The 27,651-nt window shown below is 44.7% G+C and overlaps 2 protein-coding genes across 2 annotated transcripts in view; both read left to right on the top strand.

Annotated features, from left to right (window-relative positions):
- LOC115402059 (NACHT, LRR and PYD domains-containing protein 4C-like) overlaps positions 1 to 27,651 on the top strand; it is an 868,403-nt gene that overhangs the window by 437,513 nt on the left and 403,239 nt on the right. The gene's annotated exons all lie outside the window — the stretch shown is intronic.
- On the top strand, positions 263 to 26,198 carry LOC115402061 (protein NLRC3-like). Its single transcript, XM_030110488.1, has 5 exons — positions 263 to 332; positions 4,207 to 5,995; positions 7,540 to 7,713; positions 23,150 to 23,323; positions 23,626 to 26,198. The coding sequence occupies exons 1-5, from the start codon at positions 296 to 298 to the stop codon at positions 23,675 to 23,677; spliced, it is 2,226 nt and encodes a 741-aa protein (XP_029966348.1). The 5' UTR covers positions 263 to 295; the 3' UTR covers positions 23,678 to 26,198.

Below are 27,651 nucleotides of genomic sequence, written 5' to 3'. Positions count from 1 at the left end.
CACTGATGCTGAAGCTGTTTCTGCTGGAGATCCACATGAAGTCTGACTCTGCTTCACATGTTGTCCATCCTGGATTTACACTCACATCTCCATCTGTCTAACTCCAGATGTTTCTCTGTTCCAGCTGCTGGAGGACAACATGGTGACTTTCATGAAGGAGGAGCTGAAGAAGATGAAGAAGCTCCTGAGTCCAGATTACCCAGCATGCTCAGAGAGTGAGAGAGAGGATGAGGATGAAGAGCAGAGGAGCAGCAGAGAGTCATTAGTGAGGATCACACTGGACTTCCTGAGGAGGATGAAGCAGGAGGAGCTGGCTGAGCATCTGAGGAGCAGTAAGAGGATTTGATCTCATTTCACAGGATGGAGATGAAACAGAGAAATGTTTTCAGGTAGAAGAGAGACTGGAGAGCAGAGAGCAGGAACAGAGTCCAAACCAAAGGTCAGAGTTCATTTTCAGATCAGACAGAAACAGTGAAACAGACAGAAGCAGAAAAAAGACAAGATGAAGAGTTTAGACAAAGACTCTGACTCCGACATCAGGAGAAGTGATAAAATTTTTTTTTGACAAATTAAAAAAATCTCACACGTCCATTTTCCATTCAGAAGAACCAAATGTCAGTTCGGTGTTAGTCCTAAAGCCAGTGTTGGTTCAAACCTGGCCCGTCCTAAGAGCTGGCTGTGTTTCAAGGATTAAAGTGAGAGTCTCGTCTTGAGTCAGTGGGTTGCAGCCATCAATTCTTTTTAAAGTCAGGTTTTCTGTCAAATACTTCAGCTTTTAATTGAGTAATCCGTTTTGTGTGTGCTATTCACACTGTAATGAGATGTTACTCATGGTATGAAGACAGGTACATCTATTCAGATCAATTCAGATCAATTCATATCACAGTTCCAAAGGGAGTCATGATTAGCAGTGAGAGACCAAACAAAGCCAAACCCACGCACATATATAGCAATGACTTAAGACAGTTGCTTCATTTAAATGGATCAGCTGTTGCAGCTTCCTCAGCGCGACACGTCATCACCACTGGTCGTCAGCAGAAGAGTGGGGTTGAGGCGTTGGGGTGGGGGAGGGAACGTATGCAGCATGTGTGGCTTTTCAGTTCATCAGTCCAGTGTATGTGTGTGTAGTTGGCCCGTGTCACTCTGTGTGCTCAGATGGTAGTTGCCGTGGAGATGACCTCGATGGAAGCGGTCCAGAGCTGAGGCGGGTGGCACTGGGGGAGAGAGAGAGAGAGAGAGAGGGAGGGTATAAATAAGCAATCCTTTGGCCTTGGGTCTTTCAGGGTTTTTTTTTTTTTTTTTAATTCCAAGGGTCGCCAAATGCAATCAGTTGATATCTTGTTTTAGTGTGGAGGGAGCCGTTTGACCTTCCTCTGCTTGCTTCTCAACTTTTTCAGACAGCAGCTGAGTTTAACCCCCTCGTGATGAAATCCAACTTGCGTCTCAAATCGTCTACAACCCCAGCCAAATTGTCCAGTTTTCGATAGAGTTCGCACAAACGGTCAGCGTCAGCTTTTGCCCGTTGATTGAAAAAGACCATCATCTGTTGGCTGTCTTTTGTGGTGGTGGTCTTCTTAATCCTCCAGAAGCTCAGGCCACAGCACTACCCAATCAGCAGCAGATCAGTCATCATAAATCCAAATATGTAGACATCTTTTAAGTCCTCGACGGACAGGGGCGCCAGGAATATGACCCCCCTCCACTTTCCCTGGGCGTCGATCACATACCCAGCATGCTGGGTTCCGTCCGGGCAGGAAGGATCCCCTGCTCCTGTGCTCTTTGTTGAAATGATCGCAACAATTGCGTTGAGAGACCAGTTGATCAATTCCATTGTTGATATTTTGGTTTATTCAAAAAAATCAAGTCAAGTGATTGCTCCAGTCAAAGATGAGACAAAGTGCAGCAGCAAGCAGAGACAACAGGGAGGGAAGAAGCAAGGAGAGAGCGATAGAAAAAGTGCCTCCTCCGAGAGTTCAGCAAGAGAAACGTATTTTCACACAGAAACGCCACTGCTGACACCAGGTACTTTTCTTGTTCCTGCTCATCTGTGGGTCCAAGTGAACCGAGTCAAGCCGAAAATGTGACATCAGCAGACATCCGGTCACTGATTGGCCAGGGTGAAACGTCACTTGACGAGTCAGTAGAGCAACTCAGGAGAGTCAGGACCACTGTTTCTGAAAGGTAATCACAAGAAGAAGAATCACAAAAAGAGATGGATGCCCAAACATCAACCTTGTGGAGTAATGACAGGTGCAGACATTTCTTTGTCTGGTGGCTGTTGAGAGGATTCAGCAGGAGCTAGACGGAGCAACCCATAATGTAACACAGAACAAATGATGTTACTGGAGGTTTGGATTGTGTTGTTATGACAACTCGATCTACACCAACCTGGTACTCCAGTTGAATGAAAACCACCAAGACTGGCAAGTCCATTAGTGCTAGAATTTAGTAATGGACAAAGCATCAAAGTGCCAGGAAGCACTGGGTGTCATCCTCTGTCCACTGATGTGTTAATATACCATCCATGCTAAGATAGTTTAAAAAGTATTTTCACATAAGGCTGTTGTTGTAAAACTGGTGGTTCTGTGTTTCCACCAGTCTGGTTCATCACAATAATTGTGATCTTTGACATACTCTGTGCTTTGCTCTGGCCAACCAAGGAGTTGGTGGTTGTTGAACACCAGTTTTGGGGGCCTGCACTTGGTGCTGATGGAAACAAAGAACCAGTGCAAAGTCAGGTTCTGACTCTGAATGAGTCCTGAAACCAGCTTAGTGGAAAAGGAGAAGCAGAGGGCTGAAGAGCTCCACTCAAAGCAGCTGATAACAGTACAGGGACCACAGAAACATGAAGGTAAGCCAGGTCCCACAAGTCCGCATCCCCAGACATCAAAAATCGAGCCAACAATGGTCTCATGTCTCTTCCTGAACTCTGTTCATATCATGCAAACTTCTCCATTAGATCAGAGGCTGTTTGCTCTCTACTGAAAATCTGGATGGAGGAGAAACATCAACACACTTCCATCTTCACATTCAATATCAAATACACTTAAAGGGACTTAAGGCAAGATTTGTGAAAAACTACACATGCATTTCCAGTTCATTCAATGCTAATGGGTCGTGAAGCATTAAAAACCTAAAAGAAAAGGCCAATGCGCGTATCTGTCTGTTGCCTTATACAGGCTGTGTGCCAAATAATTTGTTGCTGTTCGGGGTCCGAATTTCCCGCGCAATCGTGGGGATGTGGCATAAATTGACGCTGTATACGCGTTGCCGAACGGGAAGAACATGGCCGCCGTGGACACGGACTCAAACACTGCAGGGATCAGGGGCGGGCAGTGTTGCCAACTTGGCGACTTTCTCGCTAAATCTGGCGATTTTCCAAAGCCTTTTGGTGACTTTTTTTGTCAAAAGCGACTAGCGACAAGTTTAGCGACTTTTTCTGGTGCTCTGGAGACATGACAGGACGTCTCCGCTGTCCTCAGCAAGCAGCGGGTGCTGCGTGAGCCCCTCCCCCGTCCCAAAGCTCTCACAGACGGCCAGTCTCAGCAGCGCCCCCTGCTGCAGGCAGAGCAGAGAGGAGACCCACACCACTCCTCCACACTTCAAATGAATCGCGCTGCGCAAATACACCGCTGCTCACTTGCTGACAAACCAAGAATCAACAGAAGAAAGTTCATTTGTAGTTCTATTTGTAGTTTCATTTGTCCGCTCTCCCGGTATATATTGTTGCTCCCGTCTGTGAATCGAAGCACGAGCCCACCAACCCCCCCCCACACCCAAACAACACCATTACAATCGGATAACTGCATCCACTCAAAGCCCACAAAAAAACACCACAAAGAAAAAAAAGGACTTTATCAGCGTTATCTCGTGAGTCAAAAAAAGAAAAAAAACCGAAGCCGCAGGCACCCGAATAAATATTGGATATGCGTTTGATTCATGGAGGGAACTTCAGCTGCATTTGGGAGTGAAAACGGATGCTGACAAAAATCACATAATATGCGCTGTGGTCTTGCAGTAAACCGCGACGTAGTAAACAGCATGAGCATCCCTGGTGCAGCGCTGTGCTTCGATGTTTGTGTGCGCTCCTGTGCTGCCTTGGCTGGTGGCTGCAGTTACCCGCAGCACCTATCGCGGCAGCACTGAGGTAAATTTTGTAAAGTTGCCTTAAGTCCCTTTAAACCTTTTATTTCTTTTTATTTTCAGGAACTTCTGCTGCTGACTGCCAACAGAAGCTGAAGCGTGGCCTGAACAAGAGGTTCCAGGTTGCATTTGAAGGAGTCTCTAAAGCAGGAGAGTCCACCTCCCTGAACCAGATCTACACAGAGCTCCACATCACAGAGGGAGGGGCTGCAGAGGTCAATGAGAAACATGAGGTCAGACAGATTGAAACAGCATCCAGGACAGCAGACAGAGCAGAAACAAGCATCAGACCAGGAGACATCTTTAAAGCCTCACCTGGAAGATCTCAACCAATCAGAACAGTGCTGACAAAGGGAGTGGCTGGCATTGGGAAAACAGTCCTGACACAGAAGTTCACTCTGGACTGGGCTGAAGACAAAGACAACCAGGACGTCCACTTCACATTTCCATTCACCTTCAGAGAGCTGAATGTGCTGAAGGAGAAGAAGTTCAGCTTGGTGGGACTTGTTCATCACTTCTTCACTGAAACCAAAGAAGCAGGAATCTGCAGCTTTGAAGACTTCCAGGTGGTCTTCATCTTGGACGGTCTGGATGAGTGTCGACTCCCTCTGGACTTCCAGCACACTGAGTTCCTGACTGAAGTTACAGAGTCCACCTCAGTGGATGTTCTGTTGACAAACCTCATCAGGGGGAAACTGCTTCCCTCTGCTCACCTCTGGATCACCACACGACCTGCAGCAGCCAATCAGATCCCTGCTGACTGTGTGGACAGGGTGACAGAGGTCCGAGGGTTCACTGACCCCCAGAAGGAGGAGTACTTCAGGAGGAGGCTGAGTGATGAGGAGCTGAGCAGCAGGATCATCTCCCACATCCAGACCTCCAGGAGCCTCCACATCATGTGTGGAATCCCAGTCTTCTGCTGGATCACTGCTACAGTTCTGGAGCACATGTTGAGCAGCGAGCAGAGAGGAGAGCTGCCCCAGACCCTGACTGACATGTACTCCCACTTTGTGCTGGTTCAGACACACAGGAAGAAGCTCAAGTACCATGAAGGACCTGAGACGGGTCCACAGGAGCTGACAGAGGCTGACAGGGAGCTTCTTCTGAAGCTGGGCAGGATGGCCTTGAAACATCTGGACAAAGGAAACATCCTGTTCTACCAAGAAGACCTGGAGCAGTGTGGTCTGGATGTGACTGAGGCCTCGCTGTACTCTGGAATCTGTACTCAGATCTTCAGAAGAGAGTCTGTGATCTTCCAGAAAGCCGTCTACAGCTTCGTCCATCTGAGTGTTCAGGAGTTTCTGGCTGCAGTCTCCATGTTCCACTGTTTCACCAGCAGGAAGAGAGACGAGCTGAAGACCTTCTTTGGAGAGGATCATGCTTTCACATCTCTTGATGATTTCCTGAAGGTCATCCTGCAGAAATCCCTCAGGAGTCAGAACGGCCACCTGGACCTGTTTGTCCGCTTCCTTCATGGCCTCTCTCTGGAATCCAACCAGAGACTCTTAGAAGGTCTGCTGGGTCAGACAGAGATCAGTCCAGAAACCATCCAGAGAGTCATCCAGAACCTGAAGGAGATCAACAGTGGAGAAGTGTCTCCTGACAGAAGCATCAACATCTTCCACTGTCTGATGGAGATGAAGGACCTCTCAGTCCATCAGGAGATCCAAGAGTTCCTGCAGTCAGAGAACAGATCAGAGAAGAGACTCTCTGAGATCCACTGCTCAGCTCTGGCCTACATGCTGCAGATGTCAGACCAGGTCCTGGAGGAGTTGAACCTGTATAAATACAAGACATCATTGGAGGGTCGACGGCGACTGATCCCAGCTGTGAAGAACTGCAAGAAAGCTGTGTGAGTCCACAAGTCTTCATTATCAATATCTCAGTGATGTTTGTTGAACATAGTTCCTGTAGTTCCTCTGTGGAGATGTTCCTCAATGATCTGTCATGAAGAAACCATCAGTCCACTCGTCCCATTATTCCCTACATTTACTGCTGTTCCTCGGTGTCAACAATCCCCTCCAGAGGTTGGCTCAGTTCTCAGGATCTGTTCAGACTGAGGCTGTCAGTCTTCCTTCATGTTCTAATTCACATTGCATCTACTCTTGTACGGAATATTCCAGTTTTGAGTTTCTCTCATTTGCCCTCAGACAAAGTGAAAATAAACCAGCAGATATTCTCTTGATCTTCTTTGGAAAGTTTCCATCTGATGAAATACCGTATTGGCCCGAGTATGAGACGTCTCTGATTATAAGACGACCCCTATTTTTCAAATATCATTTTGTGAAAATAAAAATATGTTAAACAATAAGGTTACTCATAAAACAACTTTTTAGTGTACAATTAGGTAATTTAGGAAAACTCACAATAGAGATAACATTTCTGTCATGATCCGTGTGCCGTTAGACCCAAACGCAGAGAGACAGAGACAGGATGACGTTTGCACAGGTTTACTCAGTGCAAGGGCTCAAGATGAGGTCGTGTCAAGGTCGAGGCAAAATCCAGAATGGCAGAGCAGGGAAGAACTTCTGCAGCAGCACAGCAGTCTGGTGAGGATAACGATCCGGCATGGCCCAGGTGGCAGGGAGAGGTTTAAATAGGCAGGCAGATGGCAGTTCCCAGCTGAATGAAATGAGTAATCAGCAGGACCCAGGGAGACTGGGACTGCCCCCTAGCCTGCCAGAACAGAATCCTGACAATTTCATGTGATTTACGATCAAGAAATATTGCTGTATTATACAAAAAACGTTATTCTCTTTCTCAAAATCTGAGGCTATGACTCAGTAAATAAGCAACAAATAAGTACTCTCAAAGGTTCAATAACTGCATTAATGATGTAAATAAATTTATAACCATCAAATTCAAGTTCTATTCAATTTCATGAGCATTAAAAATTCAGTCTAATATATCTTGGAGGTTTGGCAGTTGTTTGTTGACTCTGCTTTGTTGATTACCATCAGTTTAAAGTTGGCATCAAAACTTCGCCTCTGTTGGCTCGCTTGTTTAGCATTCAAGTTCCTTTGTTCCAGATGGTCACGTTCCTCTATTTTTCATCAGATCACTGTGCCCACAGACATCATTTGACTGTGATGCTTCATTCTCTTTCTGGTCACCGGTACTTTGGCTCCATCTAGTGGCGCAGATGTGTAACGATAATTTAGTCCTCGATTATGGTGTGACCCCATTTTTGAGAAAAGTTTCTGGAAAATAATTTTGTCTTATATTTGGGCCAATACGGTAATTCATGTCAAAGTCAGTAGGAACAGGACTAAAGACCTGCAGCACGGTGCAGCGGGGCAGGTTGTGGTGTTTCTGCAGGAGAGCAGGTCTGATGTCAAATGTTAGAATAAAGTGTCCTCTCTCATCCTGTCCTGTCCTCTCTGGGTCTCATTACAGGCTTTCTGGCTGTGGACTCTCTGATCCTCACTGTGAAGTGATCTCCTCAGCGCTGAAGTCTGACCCCTCCCATCTGAAACTTCTAGACCTGAGTAGGAACAACCTGGAGGATTCATCAGTGGAGATTCTGTGTTCTGGACTGGAGAGTCCAAACTGTAAACTGGAGACTCTGAGGTCAGTTCACTGTCTGAAGTTACAATATGTTGGAATCTGAGAGGAGTTGAGGAAGATTCCAGATGTTGGAGGGACAGAGAGTGGACTGAGCTCTGCAGCATGTTGATGAGAGCTCTTCTCCTCCTGGAGGCTTCAGCTGTTTGGACTTTACATTTCTAAACTCTTCCAGTCTGAACCTTCTTCAGCTCTCATTCACTTCAACATCAAACTTTGTTTTCTAGTCTCACTTCTTTCTCTTTTTATTCAGGTTGGAGTTCTGCAGTTTGTCAGAGATCAGCTGTTCTTCTCTGGCCTCAGCTCTGAAGTCCAACCCCTCCCTCCAGAAACATCTGGAACATCTGGACCTGAGCTGGAACCCTCTTCAGGATCCAGGAGTTGAGCAGCTGTGTGGTTTTCTGGAGAGTCCACTCTGTCGTCTGCAGACTCTGAGGTCAGAATCTATGTTTGAGTGTGTTTCAGTACAGTTGTGTTGACACTGAAGGTCAGACATCAGGCTGGTCTGAGAGTGATCCACACCGAGGAATTCCATGAGGACCGGAGCTTCTTCTCTGGTCTTTAGTCCTGTGACTGTGGCAGAGTCGTGTGCAGCTCCACATTTCAAAGCTTCTAGAAGAAGAAAGCTGCTGCAGTGGATCACTGACTGTGAACCTCTGACACGCTCCATGTCGACCTTCAGCTTTCAAAGCAGGCTGATCTCTCCTGGATCCAGCTGTCACTGATCTCCCAGCTGGAGCTCCAGACTCTCAGCAACTCTGCAGACTCTGGACTTGTTGGCTTTCTTTTTTTAATAACATATATTTATTTAATTTTATCAGTTTACAAATTGCATTGATAAAACAAAACATATTCAATCAACTAAAAAGATAGATAAATAAATTAATTAATTAAAAAAAAGACCTCTCCCCCCCCACCCCACCCCCCACCACCCCCCGCTCCCCCCAAAAAAACCCAAAAACTGGGCATTAACACACACACACACACACATATGTATACACAGCTTAACATCACATGTCACCTTTGATGCCCCAAAGCCTCTTCAACTCCACAGTTCTCCAAAAATGCAAGAAAGGGGTTCCAAATCGCTTTAAATTCAGCCGGTTTCTTTTTTGTTAGTTTTTCAAGGACAAGGCATGCAGATAGTTCTTTCAGCCATCGGCCGATCGTAGGTCTTTTTATGTCTTTCCAACAGAGAGAGATCAAGCTTCTAGCTTGTATTAAACATAGATCCATGATTTTCTTTTCTTTACTGTTAAGCATACAGTCTTTTGGATAGAAATTAAGAATACAATGTGTAGGGCAATCAGGTACTGGGTACAAGGTCATTTTAGAAATACATTTTATAACTTCATTCCAGAACTTCTTTATTTCAGGACAGTCCCACAGACAATGAAATAGAGTACCCTTTTTGACATTGCATTTAACACAGAGATCAGGAATATTTGGATTCATTTTATTTAATCTAGCTGGAGTGATATAGATTCTCATAATCCAGTTATAATGAATCAATCTAAGATGGGTATTTATTGTTAAGAGCTGAGCTTTTGAGCACACTTCCCTCCAATCCTCCTCAGAAACATCTTGCTGAAAGTCATTTATCCATTGAATTTTTCTGTATTCAGTCAAGGCTTTATGATTTTTCACCAGTATATTATACAATAAGGATTTCTGTCCCCTGCCAGTACAGTTATTTACTTCAAAATTTTCTAATGTGGACAAAAGGGGTTGTAAATGGGAGTGCATCTGTGCATAAGCAAAGCTCCTCATCTGTAAGTATTTAAGTGTGTCCGGGGTATATCCAATTCGTTTGAGTTCTTCAAATGAAGCTAATTTGCCTTCTTTGTATAGATCCATAACTTTACAGATGCCCTTTATAGCCCACATTCTAAAACCTTGGTCTTTTCTGCCGGGAGTAAAAGCATTATTCCCCCATACTGGCGAAAATCCTGAAAACAAAGTAGATTCACTGAGAAGTGACTGTACTTTGTGCCAAACATTAATTGTGTTTCTCACAAAGGGGTTATCGGTGATTCACTTCAGTTTTTTGACAGGTGCAGAATATAAGTCGGTGTTAAGTTGCAGGTCTTTAGCACAAATGCTTTCAATTTGTACCCACGGTAAGTAAGGTTTAGGAGAGAACCAGTGTAATGCAGCTCTAATTTGAGCAGCCCAGAAATACCGTTGTAGATTGGGTAATTGTAGCCCTCCTCTCTCGTATGGCAGGTAAAGACGTGACAGTCTCGACCTTGACCTTCTGTTGTTCCAAATAAACTTTGTAAGTAGTTGCTTCATTCTTGAAAAGAACTGCAGTGGTGGGGGTAAAGGGATCGATTGAAACACGTACAAAAACCTTGGTAATATATTCATCTTGATCACGTTAATACGGCCCAATAGAGAAATTGGCAAAGATAACCAAGTATTCATGGACTCAGTTACTGAAGAGACTATAGGATTATAATAACTGGATACTAATTCTTTAATGGTTGGAGTGATGGTGATACCAAGATATTTAAATCCATTTACTGCATTACTGAAAGGGTGATCTATCATAGGGTTTATCTGCTTCTGCTTCTTCAAAAACATGACAGAGGATTTTGTTTCATTTACTTAAAAGCCTGAGAATTTTCCAAATGTTTCAATTAAATCAGTCAGGCTGCGTATTGAGTTTTTTAGGTCTGTCAAAAGTAAAAGGGCATCATCAGCATACATAACAATTCGATGTTCGGTATCTGATATTTTAATACCTGAAATCGAGGGGTGTGCTCTCACTGCTATCGCAAATGGTTCCATTGACAAAATGAATAACATTGGTGAGAGAGGGCATCCCGACGTGTACCTCTTGTTAGTTTGAAAGGAGATGATATTAAAGGAGAACTATGCAAGATTTGCTTTAGTGCTCCCCCTACTGGTCTCCTGTGAAAGCTCACTGTCGTAAATGTTCTCCGCATCACCCCCCACCCCCACCCTTGCCCCTGCGTGCAGAGCGTCCCACTCCTGTTTCCTTTATTTCCGCTCGTCAGACAAAGGTTTTTTTCTGTCTTGTTGGTTCTGCCATCTGTGAGCACCTAAGGGTGGCGTTGCTGACACTAGCGAGGGTTTCATGCTTGTTTTACACACTTTTATCCTTGTATTCCCGTATGAGTGCCATAAAGCAGGTTGTTCTCACGAGATGTAGTCGGGTCCGCTCCTCTGAAAGTTGCAAGTGTTGTTTTCAGGACGCAGACCCCGGGGGGAGTGGAGGGACCGGCGAATCACCGCACCAAGTCTTTGTTTACCCCCACAGGGATTTTGAAAAAAACATTTCAGCTAAAAAAAAGTTGCATAGTTCTGCTTTAAGTGGTTAGTGGAGACCTCTGCTATTGGATTGGTATAAAGAGTTTCAATCCATTTTTGAAAATAGTTACCAAAGCCAAAGTGAGCAAGCACGTCGGACAAGTAGCTCCACTCCACTCTGTCGAAGGCCTGTTCGGCATCTGAGGACAGAATGGCGATATCAGAGGCTCCCTCTCTCACATGTATCACATTCAACACTCGTCTAACATTATGGAAGGCCTGACGTTTTTTCACAAAGCCATTATGATCAGGATGGATCACAGTTGGAAGCACCATTTCCAGTCTTCTAGCCATTACTTTAGCAATTATTTGAGCATCTGTATTAAGTAGTGAAATGGGCCTGTGCGATGTGCATATGTTAGGAGATCTATTGGGTTTCAAAATTAATGGTATTAGTGCACTTCCTAAAGAATCTGGGAGACGACCTTAATGAAAGGCCTCCTCATACATAGCTAAGAGGGTATCAACTATTATCTTTGAACAGCTTATAAATATCAACTGTTAACAATACATCTACTGATGCTCAAACTTGGACACATCATCAGTGTTGTATCCTAGATTCATTGGGTGTTTCGGGTCTTGCAACAGACACCCTCCTCTAGGCGGCCCGACTGAGGTGATCAATTCTCGGCCTGTGTCCAAGTGGCATGCTACCCCCACTACAACCACTGCTCTCCCCTTTTCAACCAGAGCCACCTGGAGGCTCTTTCAGCTGCCTCCACGTTGTTGCCTATGGCCCTTCTGCGGTTCTCACCTGTAATGCCTAGTGTTCCGTAGGCTTTGCTCAGGGAGTAGCTCGCAAACCCCCGACAGCCTACCTCCACTGGCATACACCTGGTCTTCCACCCGTTCCTCCGACAGTCCTCCACCAACTCTCGGTACTTCCCCCTCTTAAAAATATCAACGTCAATATCAAAAATATCAACTGGTAAACCATCAGGGCCTGCGGCTTTACCTCCCCTCATACTGGTAACAGCGTCAGCGATTTCTGAAGCATCTAGCTTCCTGTCCATATGCCCTTTAACATCATTAGGAATGGAAGGAATACAAAGATCATCGAGAAATTCTGATTGTGTTTCAAAATTTTCTGAAGATTCTGATGTATATAATGTTCTAGAGTAGGTGGAAAAGGTATCATTAATTTCCTGAGGGTCTGTTGTTATTGTTCCACTCTGTGTTTGAATTTCAGTAATTGCCTTGTCTGCATCTAATTTCTTAATTCGCCGGGCTAACAGTCTCCCTGGTTTTTCACCTTGGTCATAATAGCTCTGTTTAAGCCGGATTAAGCTATTTTCTGCCTTTGATGTGGACAATTCCTCATATTGGGCTTTAACTATTCTCAACTCATGTTTTGCTTTGTGGATCTATCCAAAAAAATTCCTCTTTCCAGTTGTCTAATTTTGTGGTTAAGCTGATTAATTTTTAACTTGTTTGTTTTTGAACTGGTGTAAGAAATGATCATGCCTCTATTATGCCTTAAAGGCCTCCCATTTGACTATAGAAGAAGTCTCATTCATGTTTGTACTGAAGAACAACTCAATTTGTGTTTCTAAAAATTGCAGGAAGTTTGAATCAGAAAGCCATCTAGGATGAAATCTCCATCTAAAGATGCCTTTAATTACCCCTTGGGCTCTATATACAAGTGAAGTAGGAGAGTGATCTGACAGTAGTATGCTGTAGGCCTGGGCGTTTGTATGATTGTGATTGGTGATCACGATTAATTTCCCGTCGATCACGGTGATCAGCTGTGAGCACATTTACTTGATCAGACATGGCAGAAATGTGCGCGACCACAGCCAATCACAGTCGACTTTTTCCTGCTCAACATCCGCCTGTAAGTTGTCTGAGCAGTAAACAGAGATGAACGTGGAGCTGAGGGCAGCGAAGCGGATGAAGTCAGCCATGCCTCGGCGTTATCCTGTGAAGATGAGGCTGCTGTTGACAGGAAAGGCTGCTCCACCTGCACCGCTGCTAGTAGACCGCTAACACACCGATCCGCAAGGAATCTGGTCTTTTGAGTACAGGAACTACTGGTGATACAGTTTAACTAACGATCGTTCAGTTTTTCTCTTTTACTGACAAACGCTGCATCGCATCATTGAACATATCACCACGTCTTGCCGCTAACGCTCTTCTTCTAACAACATGCAGAGAGAGCCTGCAGCGGCTGCAGCGCCGTTCTTCTTCTGTGGTGTCTGTGAAAAAGACAACAACCAATAAAAATGTTTGCAAAAAGATGAAAAAAAACAGTCAGAAAGTTTAAATTATTCCAAGTGGACATCAACGTAAAAGAGTGTCATTAGAGACACACAAACACTCAAGGATACACAACATTACTACAAAGCAACAAAAAATGAATACACAAGTGCAAATGCAGTCTTGGCGTCGCATGTGGCCGTGGTCTGAATGAGGATCTCCCTGGGGTTTCAGAAACAAGAATATTTATCTTACACGAATATTGACTGCACGTAAACGCAGCCAGTGTCGTCTTTTCAGGCCACTGCACCATACGAGCAACATTGTGAGAGGAGAAAAACGATTAATTTGGTCTATTTTTTTCTATTATTGTAGTTTTGTACTGTTACATTTTAAGTCCAATCTGTCCAATCTAGATTATTTAAATTTTGTACATTTGATGCAAGCATTAATGATGGCAGCAGCATATTTAGCATCAGAACATCAAAATAATGTTTACATTCTAAATCGCCTTCATTGTCCCCAGAGGGTTTCTTTAGTTTTTTTAATCTTTTATAGCAACAAAAATCCTCAGGGCTGTAAACTGTCACACTTTGACTAACGATCGTTCAGTTCTTCTCTTTTACTGAAAAAAAATAGTGCAACGCAAGATTTTATTAACTTGGTGCTAGATTTTTTTCCATTTACTGCACTGTTAAGTGAGATTGTTCTTATATTTTTCTAAGTTTATATTATTTAATTTGCATTGCTATTTACTTGGTTTGTTTATAAAATGTTAAACTATACTATACTATACTACTATAGTTCTAGTTTTCAGTGCAGATGCTTTAAAACTGGTTTAAAAACAATATAACATATCGTGATTATAATCAAGATTGAATGATATGAAAAAAAAATCGTGATCATTTTTTTTGCCATATCAGTATGCTGTAATGCTGTAATAATTACATTCTATCACAGAGGGAAACATAGATTTGGGGATCAAGAAGTAATCTATATGTGAGTATGAGTTAACTCAAGGAGAGTAGCAGGAGAATTCTACTTTATCTGGATTTAATCTCCTCCAGGGGTCACACAAGTTCAAATCTTTTTCACATATACCCCTTTCACACTGCAACTAGCGGGTCGACCCGTGTTTTCGACCCACTAATAATCACCTTTTGTGTCCTTTCACACTGCATGCAGACCCGCGTCGAACCGCCTGCTGGCGAGCCGCGTCGCTGCGTCTTCCCGCACTGATAGCGTTGATGACATCATCAGAGCGACGAAGAAAAGCGAAAGTTAACAATGTAGCGGAACACAGTCCCTGTTACCTGTAGACGAATCTCCTCTTCCCCACTGATCCAAAGGAGGTCTCTGGTCTCGCTATTGTTACCGACCCCAGACCTCGGGGAATCTGGGATCCGGTACAAACGGTCACGCAGGCAAGGGTGCACTGTGGACCGAAAGGATGGATGACAGACATTAACGTGTTGCTCCAACAAGTGCTCATTTAATACTCAGATTCACACCATTGAACATAACTCAAAACATTGCAATCAAATTTCATATTTACATTAATACCAAAACAGATTCCTGAAAATAAAAATGCATTAAACATAAGCATTCACAGTAAAATCAAATAGAAATGAAGAGTATCAGATACTCTCTGCAGAGAAGCACATTTCCAACTTCATAGAAGTATCAATTGGCTTTAACATAAACACGAACGGATGTAAAAAAAAAAAAAAAAAGATAATACTGTACATAAATCACATTTCATCAAATAATACATTCCTTCATCTTAATCTCTTTCAGTTAATCCAATGAAATCACCACATACACGAACATGAACACTTCATCAGCACAAGAAGAACGTATACAAACGTTTTTAACATATTTTCAGTAAACTCATGCATCTCACAGTGAGCTCAACAACGTGGCACGATTACACACTGTTAGCATGCTAACGGAAGCTACATCGTGCTTCACAGCCGGTTGACAAAGAACCCGAGTATAAACATTCAACCAGTTACCTGGGACTGTTACCCCACATTATCATCTGCTACAATCGTTTTAACACGATTTAAAGGAAGAAACTTAATAAACTTAACCTTTAAAATGGCAGATGACAAATACAAAACAAACTTCCATGTGCTTTAAACATGTTTTCAACTTATCACAGCTTTACCCACTGATTCCCAAAGATCTTATACACACACACAACAAAGCTGGTGATTGATGGTAATCTCAACATTACCTGTGGACCGAAAGGATGGATGACAGACATTAACGTGTTGCTCCAACAAAAGCTCATTTAATACTGAGCCAAAATGGAAGCGATCCATCCTCTCAAGAGGTCCTCAATGACACATGCGCCATCTACTGACATGTTTGGGGGATTGCCTTAGATCAGTTCTGGTTTTGGTTTAAAACAAAAATTCAATGGGGGGGGGGGGGGGGGGGGGGAATTAGTTTCTATAAACTTAAATTTACTTTGGATTTCCTGCCCACTACACTATCTTGCCAGTACTGGGTCATCTTTACTGTGTATTGTAACTTATTATTTTATGACCCCAGGACTCCCTTGAAAAAGAGGTTTTTAATCTCAATGGGACCTACCTGGTTAAATAAAGGTTAAATAAAAAAATAAATAAAAGGAAATCTCACGCTGTGTCCAGAAACAACAACTAGCGCGCTAACGTAGCCACGCTGCGTCGACGTCATCACGTAAGTTACCGCGTCGACTGTGCCTGCCTTTCACACTCCCTTTCGCCCCTCCCACTAAAAAGCCGATAGTAGCGACCAGCTAAAAACCCACGTCGATTGCAGGGTAGAAAAACCCGGGTCTAATGCCGAGTGAACACTTTCACACTGCCATGAGGACCCGGTTAATTAGCGGGTTTAAACGGGTTTTTTGGCCAGTGTGAAAGGGGTACTATTGTAGTAGCTTTTTCCTACTTCGTATGTGAGAGGAGTCCACTCCAGTTGATCGATCCAATTTAGGGTCTACAGTGCAGTTAAAATCACCTGCTATAAGAGCCTTACCAGAATGAGAAGCAATTAAAAAAAAAAAAAATTTTTTCAAAAAATTTGGGGTTATCGTCATTTGGGGCGTATATGTTAATCATTTTAATCTTGTCATTAATCAATGTACCCTGGACAATCACATACCTACCCCCTATATCGCGAATAACGTCCACTTTAAAGGGTACCGATTTGTGAATCAGGATCAACATGCCACGAGTGTGTGATAAGTAGGAGGCTGAGATTACCTGTCCTGACCATCCCCTTTTTATCTTTATCACTTTGTTTAACAGTAAATGGGTTTCTTGAAGATATACAACCAATGATTTAATTTGTTTGATCCTGCTGAGCACTTGCTTCATTTTGGCCAGCTTCACCAAGCCCCTAACATTCCAGGATGTAAACTTCAAATTCATATTAGAAGGCATATAAAACAAAATCAGGGATGAACAACTTCAACCAGAACATATATGTAACAGGAAGGAGTGATGCAAGCTGTGATCTCATATTCAAAGTAACTGAACTGTATGTCATTATCCCGAACTCCAAAATAAATGTACATTTAACCCCTAAAATAATCCCCCCACTGCCTCCCCAAACAAGACAGCTTAACTTCCCTGGTAACATTAAGAGCGAACTAGACACCTAACTGATCCACTAACGAGAGCAGCGATCAACTGAGAAACGCACGCTGAGCATCCCCTCCACTCTCCTCGGGATCGGTTTGATGCAATAGGTGGACATAATAGATCTAAAGTTATAAATGCATCTGTCAGAAATATGTGTCACAGAAAGATGTAGAGTAGGAACACACTGATCAAACTAAAATTACATACCGGTAGCTGATGAAAAGTTCAGTCACTGACAGTGGTCCTCCCGGTACGATCGGCTGGTCATGTTCAGTCTGTTAGAATTCCAATTCTTTGATGAACAATTCCACATCAGCAGGATCAGCAAACATGCAAGGTTTCCCTTCATGGATCAGCCTGAGTTTAGCCGGGTAGATGATGCCATATTCTATCTTCAGGTCTTGCAGTCGTTTTTTCATGTCATCAAAGCGCTTTCTTTTCTTTTGCAGCTCAGTGGAGATGTCATGAAAAAACATGATCTGATGGTTTTCGTACATGATCTTGCCTTTTTTCTAGCTCCTTGCATGACTCGGATCTTGTCGTGGAAGTTCAGAAACTTTATCATTATGACTCGGGGATCAGAGGATTGTGGCGCGGCTGGTAATCTATGCGCCCTTTCGATGATCAGCGGTGCAGGGAAGATGACGGGTAACCACTTTTCCAGAAAAGCAATTGCATTGCTCTTTTCAACTTTCTCTGGGAGATTCACCAGCCTGAGATTTGAGTGGCGGTTCTTGTTTTCCCAAGTCATCCACTTTAGAGACGAGCTCGGACATCTGCTTCTCCAGTTTTACAACTTTGGTTTTCTCAAACCAAAGAGATGTCATCCTCGATGTCACCAATACGATCTTCTGCTTGTCCCAGTCTCGCTGAAAAGTCCTTAAAGTCCGACTTGATTTCATTTATTGCAACCAGAACCCTGTCGAATTTAGATCCGAAGTCGTTTTGAGCTGTAATTGCCTGTAGGATCCCAGCAGCATCAGGAGCTTGCAAGCCGGTGGTTAGCATGTTAACATCTTCCTCTTTTTCCTCCGGTTGGACAACCTTGTTTTGAGCCTTTTTCTGTAGGCTTGAGGTAGCTTTTGATAGTCTGATCGACATATCTTAGATAGTAGATGCACTTAACGTTAGTCTGAAGAAGGAGTGAGTCCGCTTTTAACACAGGATAATTAAATTAGCCGATTCCCATCGTAGAGCTAAAAAATGTGACTACTCAGCTCCGCGCCATAGCCACGGCCCCTCCAACTTGTTGGCTTTCTGTACAGTAACCTTGGCTGTTGACATGTCCTCCATTGGGCTCTGCTTCTGTTTGGTCTTCACATCAATTCAACTCTCTGAAAAATCAAAGATCCAATCAGGGAGAAGAAGAACTCCAGTTCTTCTTTCACTTCCTCAGAGCTCCAACCTCCTGGTGAAGAAGAAATAGACACCAAGGATCAGTTTGATCAGTCCCATCTAAATAGGATTAACTCCTCATTTCAGCTCACATTTACAGCCGAAGTTAGAAAAAATTCAGGAAACAGATGTTGAAGGATTTGGAATTCTGGAGAGAAGAGGTGAAACTATGCATTCAGAGTTGAACAACATTAAAGGAGCACAGTGCAGTTTGCTCGTTTTATGCGAAACACCGACCCCTGCAGGCCTTAGGCGTAACTGTAGCTTCGTGAAAAGCTCGTGTCTGTGGCTTGTGCCCATGTACGTGCACAGAAGAGGGGAACTCCTTCCTCGCTCTTTTAGCAGCGCTCGAGTAAAATGTAAGTTTCTTTTGCCTGGTGGGGTCTGTGCTGGAGTTGTGGCAGTGCGAGAAGCCGGTCTTTTCTTACTTTCTGGAAGCTCCATCCTCAGTACTGCTCAGTTGTTGCTGCTAAGCGTCTGGCGGAGTAATGGCGGACAAATCGAAACTTAAGAATTACCAGGCCAGCGGGAGCGCGCATTACGTCAGGCTCAGAGCGATTCGTACCTGAATCACTCATATTGCTGTGCCTTCAGTGCCCTGCACAGGAAAATAGGTACGACTGCGATCTTGCAAAAATAGATCTTGCTGCCCATCGGGCAAAGGTGAAAACGTGTGTGGGTGTGAATAATTGAAAATTTAATATTTAAAACTGCGCTGTGCCCCTTTAAAATAAAAACACCCTAAAACCAGTGTTGTACCGATACCATTTTTGGTCCCCGATATTGATGCAAATACCCGGCTGTGTAGTATTGGCCGATGCCGATACTGCACCAATACCACGCCATTTGAAAAGTCAGATTTCAGATTTCAGTTTATTCATTTGTCCCTTTCAGGGCGATTCAGTTTGCAGTACCATCACATTTGCACATAACATAAATATATAAGACAGCATAAAAGCATAACAGACCTCGGTGCATAGTTAGCTCCAGTACAAATAAGTAACAGATCAGCAAGGTGGACCCATCAAACCAAGCTGTGAGAAACATTCCAGACCGGTAAGTAAAAAATGACAGACTACAGTCAGCAAATATACAGTAGTTTCATAGTAAAGGCACACAAAAATCGGTAAACATGCTATTACTTTTTCCTCTCCTCGGCGTTTAAAGCGCGGATGGAGAGAGGCACAAAGGAGAATTTATATCTGTTTTTAGTCGCTAGAGGAACAGTAAAGTAGAGGCCAAGGCTTAATAGAAGAGCCTTTTTTCTTCTGATTCTCCAGAACTGTCACATCCTGCACCTCGGCCTCCACATGAGGGCAGTGTAGCTGTTTTTTTTTCTCCTTCCCCTCCGTTCCTGTTCTCCTTAATTGGTTCACACACACCACGAGAATCCATCTTGCACCGCTCGTGCTCATGCGCTCAGGCTTGGATTTTTTTCCTTCGGACCTGTCACGTGTCGTTTAGGGCAGGACAGGTACCCAAAAGAAACAGGAATTTAGTCAGAAAATAATAATAATAACGAGTTTCGACTTCTGGCCGTCAGATGTGCTACAGGTAAGCCTCATGCATATCTGTGAAAAGTCCGAGCTCCCAGAGTGACACTGACATCTGTCACGCGCTTTTTTTTTTTTTTAGATTTTTTGTCTGCTCTTACAGCGATATCAACCACCCATGCTGTCACTGTTCAAGCTGCATGCATTTTTTTTTCTTATTTGTGACTGTGACCATCACCTGCCCTCATGGAAAGTAACCTATTAAGTTCATCTAAAGCTATATCCTACGTTATGCCATTGAGGGCTGTGCACACCCGAGTGAGACATAAAACAAACACAGGACAAACAAAAAGAGAGGCATAAACAGTGTTCTGAGAGAAGGGTGAATTAGATTTATTTGTGCTCTGTGGTTCACACTTTGAAGGCAGTTATAAATCCAAAACCTTCCCAAACACCAGATACTACAGAACCCCAACCAGGTCAATCAGGAAGCTGTCAGGAGACCAAAGAAAGTATAGATGAAGCAGAGTGAAATCCAGCAGACACTAACCCAGCAATCTCCACTGACCCAGCAACTGGGGGAGCAAATCTACTGAGTTTTGGTAGATGATGGTGCGGTGGATCTGGCATGCATGAAAACCTCCACAAAGCAGGGAGCCTCTCCAACCCAGCGAAGTCCGCGCAGCCATCCCGCGTGGGCCACCGGCCAGCGAGCCAGCCCAGGAGTCCGGGACGACCCATCCCCCCGGCACATCCAATGCCCCAAGGCCTGCGCAGCAGAACGGGTTATAGTGGGCCTACAGGAGGAGGAGGGGGGGAGGAGAGGGGGCCACAGCGCGCCCAGAGACCCAACAGATCGGAACTGCAACTGCTAGCCAAAGAGCCGTGGACCGCGAAGAGACAGCGCCGCCCCGAGCCCCCCAAGCGACACGCGAGCACAGCACCCCCACGGGGACTGAGAGATGGCCGAGACGCATACGCGACCCAGCAGAGACCCACGGGGCAAGGCCAACCCTGCCGGGCCGGAGAGGACAACCCTAGGAATTTAACCAGGCATGCAGTGACGTCAAATTAACCATTCATGTAAATAAAAAGTAAATCCTACCGAGTTAAAGATTGTAAGGTGTTGTTGATGCGCCCCGCTTGGTCCCGCTGACAGCAGCTGAGTTCCTGGGTAAAGACAAAGGTTAGTTAACCCGCTTTTTATAGTAACAGAGTGTACCTGCGCTCTACGATTTTTCCAAAATGGCGACATTGCTACAGCAGCGCGCGAACATTAAATTCTGCTTATTGCTGGGAAAAACAGCAGCAGAAACACTCACCTTGTTGCAGCAAGCCTACAAGGATGATGCTCTGGGGAAGAATCAGGCCCATGAGTGGTTTGGGCAGCAGAAGGGCCAGATGTCGGCGCGTCAGGTCCGCTCAGCCGTGAAAACAATGCTGATCTGCTTTTCCGCTGTCCAGGGTCTCGTCCACAGCGAGTTTGTCCCTCCAGGTCAGACTGCAAATCAGGACTACTACATCGAAGTCCTAAGACGGCTCCGTGAGGATGTGAGGAGGAAGCGGCCCGCGTAGTGGCAGAGTAGACCCCGGTTGATCCACCACCACAGAGCGCCAGTGGACACGGCGCTGCGCCTCACGCAGTTTCTGGAGAAGAATGAGATGAATCTCCTCTCCCATCCGCCTTATTCGCCAGATGAAGCCTCGAGTGACTTTTTCTTGTCCCCCAAGTTGAAGAAGGAGCTGAAGGGACAGCGGTTTGCAGATGTGGAGGAGGTGACAGAAAAATCACAGCCGGCCCTGAATGACACAATTACGCACGGGTCTGACGACGCATTCGTCAAGTGGGAAACATGGCTGGAGCGCTGCATTAAAACTTGTGCTAATGCTAATGCCAGTGCTAATTTTTCTGTGTTTTCTTTGGATTAAATGTTAGCGTATCCATTGATAATCCTTTAGGAGTGTAGCATAATTGCACTACTGCGAGGGCGCAGCGTTTCCATCTGTCTCTGTTCTGAGCTGAAAAGCAATCTCGACAGCTCCAGGTATCTTTGACCAATCAGAAGAGCCCCTGAGGCTCTAACCGTGATTGGTCGAGGGGCGTTCGTCGCACGTTCTTGTGGGAGGGGCTTAACTTGTGTAAGGGCGTGATGTCAGAGAAAACAGGACAGGATTGGCTGTGCTGGGTTTCAAATCGCCATCTTAGATGGGTCAAATCGCCATCTTGCTTAAGCAAGATGGCGGAGATGCCGAATCCTGCCTACAGCACCTTTAAGTGAGGTTAACAGGCACCATTGTGAGATCTTTCTTCTTTAGAGTTTTTCGGCAGCTTGTGTCCCATTGTTGCAGTACGGCCATCTCCTCTGGTGTGACCGTTGACCGGGACACACCACACTGCTACTCCTGACTACCGCGGCAGAGCGGTTCTACAATTCTACAATTTCATTTAGCAGATGCTTTGTCCAAAGCGATGTACAACACAAGCAAGAATTCAGACAGAAGGAAAAACCTTTAGTAAATGAAAAACGTGCTCCAATTCAATGCAATTCAATTCATTTTCATTTATGAAGTGGCAATTACAACATAGTCGTTTCTATACACTTTCACAGAGCAACCCAACAGATCTAGATTTAGTGGGGTATCTTGGCCACTGCTGATACTGGTATCAGTGCAACACTATTTAAAACTATTAGAAAAAAATAAAAACCACAATATGTAAGCTAATGTATATCAGTGATGAGAGAGAGTGGAGTGAGCTCTGCAGCCTGTTAGTGATCAGAATGTTGATGAGAGCTCTTCTCCTCCTGGTGGCATCAGCTGCTTGGACTTTACATTTCTAAACTCCAACATCTGAACCTTCTTCAACCCTGAGTCACTTCAACATCATCCTTTGTCCTCTAAACTCACTTCTTTTTCTGTTTATTCAGGTTGTTTGACTGCAGGTTGTCAGAGATCAGCTGTTCTTCTCTGACCTCAGCTCTGAAGTCCAACCCCTCGCTCCAGAAACATCTGGAACATCTGGACCTGGGTTGGAACCCTCTTCAGGATTCAGGAGTTGAGCAGCTGTGTGGTTTTCTGCAGAGTCCACTCTGTGGTCTGCAGACTCTGGGGTCAGTTGACTGTCTGTTCCTGTTGTAGAAGGAGAATGTTTGTCAGCAGCTGTGATCTGAGACTCTGATCCTGCAGTGAGAGAGTGGACTGAGCTCAGCAGCAGCTGACTGGTGTGTGTGGACATGAGGAGGAGTGTGTATGTTGTGTGTGATGAAGATCCACAACAACAGAACAGCTCATTGATCAGGACTCAGTAATATAGAGCTGATCGTTTCTCCATCAATACATCTGATCGGTTTCTCCTCATTGATTCTGCTGCTTTCTCTCTTTATTCAGGTTGTATAGCTGCAGGTTGTCAAAGATCAGCTGTTCTTCTCTGGCCTCAGCTCTGAAGTCCAACCCCTTCCACCTGAAGGAGCTGGACCTGGATTACAACCAGCTGCGGTCTCCAGATGTGCAGCAGCTGGTTGATCTTCAGCAGAGTCCAGACTGCAGCCTGCAGACTCTGAGGTCAGTAGATGGTTGGAGTGAGTCCATGCTGCTCTCAGCAGGTTTGGACTAAACACAGTCAGTGTGAGAACAAAGATCCAGTGTTTGACTCTCAGTGAGGCTGTGAGAGGAGAACGCTGAGCAGCTTCAGGATTGGACAGCAGAGGACACACAGTCAGCCAATCAGAGGAGCCACAGGCTTGTTGTGTTGGTTTGACAGTGGTGGTCCTTCATGAGCTCTGAGCTGCTGACTGCTGCTCTGAACAGGACTGAAGTCCTCACTGCTTCAGAGACTCTGATCATCTCCTCTCATCTCTCTACAGCTGGAGCTACTGGGAGCAGAGCTTCATCCAGAGGACCCACCAGAAGCTCTGAGTGCCAGTGGTGTAGTGTGAAGAGCTGTGAAAGTCCAGCATTGAACCAGGGTTCCTCTGGATGTGACAAAGAATCATCACTGTGTCGTCGTCCTCCTCCTCCTCCCTGTTTGAGACATTCCTCTTTCTAATCAATCTCATCATCTTGTTGTTTCTAAAGAACTGATGTTAGCTGGAAATGTAAAATCAGTTTGTAAACTGAAATCTGCCAGGAAATTCTTTGTTGTTATCAAGCTGTGGGAGCTGTGGGGGGTCGGTTTTTATCAGTGCACCAACAGCGACCTTCTCAAGGAGAGTTGAGCTTCTCCAGACTCCGTTTAAACATCTGAGCTCAACTCACAACTTTTACTTCATTGACAATTTAAACTTTTTTGGAACCGCCCAGCTTTTTATGGACAGGACGGACTTCACCTAAGCCACTAGGCAGCTCTATTTTAACAGGTGACATTCAGCACACAGTCCACACATCCCCCACTGACTGACTGCCTTCTGAACAAGCATGGTAAATATTGCTTTGTTAACTTAAGTATTTTTCTAAGGATTAAAATTATATCTGTATTTATTTATTGACATGTTGGGAAAAATTGTATTTACTTGAATGAGTTCTGCTCCCGGGTGATGCTATGTCAGTGGAAGGTTTACACATCTGAGCAGCTGATGCAGAATATCACCTCAATGTGTAAAGTGTGTCCTATAAAAGCAAGATATGAAAGGACAGCCATAAGCAGGCCAAAGCGGTACGTTTTATTTTTCCATTGCAAACATGCATTTATGCTGATATTGGTGTAATCACTTCTGTTACAGTTTGTGTTTTGCATTCTGTTATCAGTTCTACGGTGTTTGGTGTGGGTGAAACCAGTAAACATCTGTGAAAAAGGGCCTCACGCCGTCGCGTTGTGGCTGAGGCCGGCATAGCAGAACGCTGCACTGCTCCGAGTGAAGATGATGATGCGCCGAAGCTTCGGACCGCCGCTGCTCACAAGACGTCTGGCTGCTGAGGGTAGTGCCGCATCATGAGGTTGTTAATGACACAGTGAACAAGTGACAGTTGAACAATCAAGCAGCAGGTTTGTGCCTGAGATATCATTCAATCACTTGTGAACTGTTCTTGAAGCTATACAGGCGTTCATTACTCCAACTTTTACAAGGATCAGCAACAGAACATCTTAAATCCACCTAATAATTCTGGGACATCAAGATTTCTTTACAGGTGTTCAAGTCAAGGGGCATTTATTTTTTTTTTAATTTTTTTCCTTTGTGATTAGATTCATTGTGATGTTTTGATCGTCCAGAAGAACTGCTTTGAAATATGTGACACAGAATGTTTTACTGTTGTTTGATGAACATTTGTTTTCGGTTATTTTTCACACACATAGCCACACAAAGTATTTATACACCATCATAAGCTATTTTATGGTCATGTATGCATCATCTATTTGACATGTCAGACAAATATCAACCTACAACACAGTCCACAAAGAAGTTAGCTGGGCAGAAAATGGCAGACAAGAAAACAGCAATGAAGAACAAATCATTCAAGAGCAGCGTGTTGAAAATGTCCAGCAATCTCAGCGAGCAATAACTTAGCAATAATATATCCTTCCCCAAGATGTTTGCAAAAGCCAGCTCACACACGCTCTTACTGAAAAAGGAAAATCCCTGCAGGAAGCTAAATGAAAGGATCTCAAAAGAGACTTTGAGCGAACCTACAAAAAATGGAAGTATTGTTGGGGGACGCAGGGATGGAATATCCCTCTGAACGACTCATGTCAAAGATGATTGGAATCATTTTTTCTGAGTACTGTCTGCTCCACAAAAGGAGGGGCCCCTCCCCCACCTTGGTCCCAAGCCATTTTGTGATCCCAAACCAAGTCAAAATGGCTGCCCCAAATGGCTGCCCCCCTCAAGCCCCCTCCAGACAAAGACGGGGGGAGGGGGGTGCTCCCCCCCCACCACGAGGTCCCTCCGGACACAAAGACGGCCCTTTTCAGCTCCTCACAGCGTGGGGAAATGGTACTTGGTGGTGCAATACCACTGTCCCACCTCATGAGGGCGCTCGTGACTCAGATCGCCTTCTGATTGGCTGAGCGACCGTCACTCAAAAGCCTGAGACCCTGCCTAGATCGTTGGTCCACTGCAACGTTCTATCAGGAAGACGCAAAAAACCAGCGTCTCCTCAAGGAATAACCAGGCCCGAAGCCTCGCTGGCGAGACAACGGAACCGACCTTTCCCTTTATCACCGGTGAACTTTCCCCAACGGAGCAGCTGCCCTACAGCGGACCGAGCTCCCTGCCGGCACCACCAGCTGTGCAGCGCCTGCAACTCCGCTTCTCCCCCACAGCCACAGAGGGCCCGGACAGAAGAACCGGACCCTTCTTTCCTTCACGGGAGACCCCAAAAGAGTCACTTAAGTCAGACTGGACGAAATTGAGACCAAGGGGAGGACGACGGTCCTCCCTCCCTATCTGCACCCATTGGGGCAGGAACGCACACAGAGCTGTGGCAGCAGCTCTTGTCAGCCCCCCCCCCCCCCCCCCCCCCCCCCCCCCCCCCCCCCCCCGAGCATGCATTTCGGTCTCACCTCCGACATCACAAGGGACCGGCTGCAGCTGCGTTGCATGTGTTCAAGAACCGAAGCTGCACGCTCTCTCTGCCCACTTCATACCTATATCCGACAGCGATATTTCCCCACAAAGCGCGCAAAGCCTCCGTCGAAGTCGCGCACGCGTCATTCGTCCTGCTCCCTTCTCCCTCCCTTTCTCTCTCTACTGCGCATGCGGACACACACATGCCGGACTGTCAGCCCTCCCCTTCGCTGCCACGCCTCCCGGTCTCCGCCCCTCGGGAGGAGCCAGGAGGGATGGTCAGCCTTCTCAGACCCGTTGACCAAGGGGGGGTCAAGAGACACACCCCTCTTCTCCATCACCGAACACCACACACAGACACACACACACTCCCCCGCCAGGTCGTACTTTGGAGGGGGTGAAACTCCCCCTCCCTCCTGCGTCTCCAGACTCCCACACACACGCAGACTGTTTGCATGCTTTGAATCTGTTCAGATATGCTATTCGATGTTTTAATTAGAAACAGACATTTTTAATAAACGCCTATTAACTGAACTGGATGATTCACTGTGGTTCTTGACTGTGTTTTGAGGACAAGTCCCTGGTTTTAACAGCTTAGCGCTCGATCTTACGCTTCTCTGATAATTTATCAGTTGTTTATCTGAAGATTAACAACCAGCTTAAATTAACTTCCCATTTTGAGACTGAATGTTGGTAATCAGTTGTCCTCCAAAAAGGTGGTGCCCTGAAATTATTAATTAAACCACAGGTATTTTATGCATAATTTACAACTTCTCTCAGCTCATTTTCTATAATTTACCTATTTCCAGTAATTGGTCGTTTGTGGCATTATTGATTAATTAATAACACCTGGTTAATCAATGATTTAATGGTTAAATTACTCTGTGGTTAACTTCATTCCCAAATAGCTAATTATTTGACATTTTTAACGGATAAATAACAGTTTGTTCTAATTAATAATAATTGATGTTGGGTTAAATTACTTTTTGCTTCACTTTAAACAGTTTATTATGCCATAATTGATTATTGGTGATTCACTGTTAATGACCTGTAATTATTAATTGGTGAATAACAATTTGCTCAAATTAATAAGTAACTGAATTACTTAAAGTAATCAATTACTCCCGGTAATCAATACTTAGTAAGTTATTACCAATTACCAATCGTAAACCCCAATAGTATCATAATAACTGCTTAAGAAATTCCTGAAGGGTCAAGACAATGATTTGATTATTTATGTGGAGACATTGAAATGCCTGAAGCTGTGCTGAGAAGGAAATGGGATGTATGTTGGGCCATCACTAAAACAGCCAAAGAAAAGGTTCTCTGCTTTCTTGAAGAAGTGGTGATCCACTGGACATTCCCTCGCCTGACTTGGAGTCAGTCTTT

The sequence above is a fragment of the Salarias fasciatus genome, chromosome 15 (assembly GCF_902148845.1).
Source record: "Salarias fasciatus chromosome 15, fSalaFa1.1, whole genome shotgun sequence".
NCBI lineage: Eukaryota > Metazoa > Chordata > Actinopteri > Blenniiformes > Blenniidae > Salarias > Salarias fasciatus.
Note: the sequence above shows the minus strand (reverse complement) of the source record. Positions and strands in the feature narration are given on the sequence as shown.

Excerpts from the sequence above, each read along its gene's own strand:
- LOC115402061 (XM_030110488.1), top strand. The coding sequence starts at position 296 with ATGAAGCAGGAGGAGCTGGCTGAGCATCTGAGGAGCA. Across the intron at positions 7,714-23,149 it reads TGTAAACTGGAGACTCTGAG|GTTGTATAGCTGCAGGTTGT; the intron begins GTCAGTTCACTG and ends CTCTTTATTCAG. Across the intron at positions 23,324-23,625 it reads TGCAGCCTGCAGACTCTGAG|CTGGAGCTACTGGGAGCAGA; the intron begins GTCAGTAGATGG and ends ATCTCTCTACAG.